This window comes from Salvelinus fontinalis, unplaced genomic scaffold (assembly GCF_029448725.1).
Source record: "Salvelinus fontinalis isolate EN_2023a unplaced genomic scaffold, ASM2944872v1 scaffold_1865, whole genome shotgun sequence".
Classification (NCBI taxonomy): domain Eukaryota; kingdom Metazoa; phylum Chordata; class Actinopteri; order Salmoniformes; family Salmonidae; genus Salvelinus; species Salvelinus fontinalis.
In genome coordinates, this window is record NW_026602074.1 from 7,518 (window position 1) to 11,890 (window position 4,373).

At 47.5% G+C, this 4,373-nt stretch overlaps 1 protein-coding gene across 1 annotated transcript; it reads right to left on the bottom strand.

The window, feature by feature from the left end:
* Positions 1–1,558: 1,558 nt before the first annotated feature.
* LOC129850185 (involucrin-like) lies at positions 1,559–3,064 on the bottom strand. Its single transcript, XM_055916715.1, has one exon. It carries the CDS (start codon positions 3,062–3,064, stop codon positions 1,559–1,561), a length of 1,506 nt encoding a protein of 501 aa, XP_055772690.1.
* Positions 3,065–4,373: the final 1,309 nt, after the last annotated feature.

Consider the following 4,373-nt stretch of genomic DNA (forward strand, 5'->3'; position numbering starts at 1 on the left):
AGGTATGAGCTACGGATACGCTACTTGCCAAAAGGATTCTTGAACCATTTTTCAGAAGATAAACCTACACTGAACTACTTCTACCATCAGGTGAGGAAATAAACCATAATCAGATTGAGTTAAAACTGTCAGGTGTGGACAGAAACCATATTCAGATTGAGTTAAAACTGTCAGGTGTGGACAGAAACCATAATCAGATTGAGTTAAAACTGTCAGGTGTGGACAGAAACCAGATTCAGATTGAGTTGGGACCGTCAGGTGTGGACAGAAACCATATTCATATTGAGTTAAAACTGTCAGGTGTGGACAGAAACCATATTCAGATTGAGTTGGGACTGTCAGGTGTGGACAGAAACCATATTCAGATTGAGTTGGGACTGGCAGGTGTGGACAGAAACCATATTCATATTGAGTTAGGACTGGCAGGTGTAGACAGAAACCCTATTCAGATTGAGTTAGGACTGTCAGGTGTGGACAGAAACCATATTCATATTGAGTTTGGACTGTCAGGTGTGGACAGAAACCATATTCAGATTGAGTTGGGACCGTCAGGTGTGGACATAAACCATATTCATATTGAGTTGGGACCGTCAGGTGTGGACAGAAACCATATTCAGATTGAGCTGGGACTGTCACGTGTGGACAGAAACCACATTCAGATTGAGTTGGGACCGTCAGGTGTGGACAGAAACCATATTCATATTGAGTTGGGACCATCAGGTGTGGACAGAAACCATATTCAGATTGAGTTGGGACCGTCAGGTGTGGACAGAAACCATATTCAGATTGTGTTGAGACTGTCAGGTTTGGACAGAAACCATATTCAGATTGAGTTTGGACTGTCAGGTGTGGACAGAAACCATATTCAGATTGAGTTAGGACTGTCAGGTGTAGACAGAAACCATATTCAGATTGAGTTAGGACTGTCAGGTGTGGACAGAAACCATATTCATATTGAGTTGGGACTGTCAGGTGTGGACAGAAACCATATTCAGATTGTGTTGAGACTGTCAGGTGTGGACAGAAACCATATTCAGATTGAGTTGGGACTGTCAGGTGTGGACAGAAACCATATTCATATTGAGTTGGGACCGTCAGGTGTGGACAGAAACCATATTCAGATTGAGTTGGGAATGTCAGGTGTGGACAGAAACCATATTCATATTGAGTTTGGACTGTCAGGTGTGGACAGAAACCATATTCATATTGAGTTAGGACCGTCAGGTGTGGACAGAAACCATATTCATATTGAGTTGGGACCGTCAGGTGTGGACAGAAACCATATTCATATTGAGTTTGGACTGTCAGGTGTGGACAGAAACCATTCAGTGTTCTTCCCTCTCTGTTTATCAGAGAAATACACTATAGTGTATTATAATTTTTTTCACAACAGGTAGAGGACAATGTGTGACAACGTCAGCTGGCTATACTTCAACTGGCTGCAGGCTATATAAACTCTGTTAAATAGCTTCTGGTGACAGTGAAACGGCCCTGCTGGGGAGGTACAGTGTGACTGAGAGTGCGTTATATAGCTGTCTGGGCTGCTGGCCAGAGGTTCTTAGAGAAGAAACCCACCAGAAAGTCCAACAGCTGAAAGCTGTGTGTGGATACAGTCTGGTAGCATCACCTGCTGGGTGATATGAACGGCAGCCCTCACCTGCTGGGTGATACGAACGTCAGCCCTCGCCTGCTGGGTGATACGAACGTCAGCCCTCGCCTGCTGGGTGATATGAACGGCAGCCCTCACCTGCTGGGTGATATGAAAGGCAGCCCTCCCCTGCTGCGTGATATGAACGGCAGCCCTCACCTGCTGGGTGATATGAACGGCAGCCCTCACCTGCTGGGTGATATGAAAGGCAGCCCTCCCCTGCTGGGTGATATGAACGGCAGCCCTCACCTGCTGGGTGATACGAATGACAGCCATCCCCTGCTGGGTGATACGAATGGCAGCCATCCCCTGCTGCGTGATACGAACGGCAGCCCTCACCTGCTGGGTGATATGAAAAGCAGCCCTCACCTGCTGGGTGATATGAACGGCAGCCCTCACCTGCTGGGTGATATGAACGGCAGCCCTCACCTGCTGGGTGATATGAAAGGCAGCCCTCCCCTGCTGGGTGATATGAACGGCAGCCCTCACCTGCTGGGTGATACGAATGACAGCCATCCCCTGCTGGGTGATACGAATGGCAGCCATCCCCTGCTGAGTGATACGAACGGCAGCCCTCACCTGCTGGGTGATATGAAAAGCAGCCCTCACCTGCTGGGTGATACGAACGGCAGCCCTCACCTGCTGGGTGATATGAACGGCAGCCCTCACCTGCTGGGTGATATGAACGGCAGCCCTCACCTGCTGGGTGATACGAATGGCAGCCATCCCCTGCTGGGTGATATGAATGGCAGCCCTCACCTGATGGGTGATACGAATGGCAGCCATCCCCTGCTGGGTGATACGAACGGCAGCCATCCCATGCTGGGTGGTACGAACGGCAGCCATCCCCTGCTGGTTGAATCGAATGGCAGCCATCCCCTGCTGTGTGATACAAACAGCAGCCATCCTCTGCTGGGTGATACAAACGGCAGCCATCCCCTGCTGGGTGTTAGGAATGGCAGCCATCCCCTGCTGGGTGATATGAATGGCAGCCATCCCCTGCTGGGTGATACGAACGGCAGCCATCCCCTGCTGGGTGATACGAACGGCAGCCATCCCATGCTGGGTGGTACGAACGGCAGCCATCCCCTGCTGGTTGAATCGAATGGCAGCCATCCCCTGCTGTGTGATACAAACGGCAGCCATCCTCTGCTGGGTGATACAAACGGCAGCCATCCCTTGCTGGGTGTTAGGAACGGCGGCCATCCCCTGCTGGGTGTTAGGAATGGCAGCCATCCCCTGCTGGGTGTTAGGAACGGCAGCCATCCCTTGCTGGGTGTTAGGAACGGCAGCCATCCCTTGCTGGGTGTTAGGAACGGCAGCCATCCCTTGCTGGGTGTTAGGAACGGCAGCCATCCCCTGCTGGGTGTTAGGAACGGCAGCCATCCCTTGCTGGGTGTTAGGAATGGCAGCCATCCCTTGCTGGGTGTTAGGAACGGCAGCGATTCAACATATAGAACCACCTAGAAATTAATAGACATTGATGGCTGATGTTCTGGTCAGAGGTGATAGGACGGCCACCTGCTGCTGTTAAATACAAGCTTTGGTGTTTTCTCTCTTAGAGATCTGAGGTAGCCTCAAGTCTCGTGGCTCATTAGTCCATGTGAGTTGGGCCCATCAGCTGCAGCTCAGTCAGACTAACTAATTAATAATATAATCATATAATATATGTAATTTAGGAGACGATTTTATCCAAAGCGACTTACGCGAGGGTGGTCCAGGGAATCGAACCCGATATCCTGGCATTACTTTACTAGCTGAGCATCTGATGACAACCACAAGTAACTGAGGACCTCTTTCCATCTACCTATTGCTGTCTTACAGTAGATTCACAATGCTAACTACACTACCTGTCACTACTGTAGTAGTTCTCTTTGTCATGGAGAATGACTACATGTTGTCATGGAGAATGACTGTGATGATGTTTCTCGGGTCAAGAGTGACTACATGTTGTCATGGAGAATGACTGTGATGATGTTTCTCAGGTCAAGAGTGACTACATGGAGAATGACTGTGATGATGTTTCTCAGGTCAAGAGTGACTACATGTTGTCATGGAGAATGACTGTGATGATGTTTCTCAGGTCAAGAGTGACTACATGTTGTCATGGAGAATGACTGTGATGATGTTTCTCAGGTCAAGAGTGACTACATGTTGTCATGGAGAATGACTGTGATGATGTTTCTCAGGTCAAGAGTGACTACATGTTGTCATGGAGAATGACTGTGATGATGTTTCTCAGGTCAAGAGTGACTACATGTTGGAGGTAGCTGATCGAGTCGACCAAGACATTGCACTTAAATTGGGCTGCCTTGAAATCAGGTGAGTTCTATTTCAAATACTTGATATTTGATATCTTATAAACATTGAATTCATGTACTCGTCCAATATTCCATAATTAGATATACATTTTGACTACTCACAATTTGCTTATTATCTTTTGTTTTCTGTTACAGGAGATTTTTTAGGGAAATGCGAGGAAATGCCCTGGATAAGAAATCAAATTATGAATTATTAGAGTAAGTGATTATTTTACTTAAAGGCCCAGTGCAGTCAAAAACTAGATTTTACTTGTGTTTTATATATATATTTCCACACTTTGAGGTTGGAATAATACTGTGAAGTTGTGAAAATTATAATAATGCCCTTTGAGTGTAAGAGCTGTTTGAAAAGACTGCCTGCAATTTCAGCCTGTTTTGGTGGGATGGAGTTTTGGCCTGCCTGC

Excerpts from the sequence above, each read along its gene's own strand:
- LOC129850185 (XM_055916715.1), bottom strand. The coding sequence starts at position 3,064 with ATGGCTGCCATTCCTAACACCCAGCAAGGGATGGCTGCCGTTCCTAAC.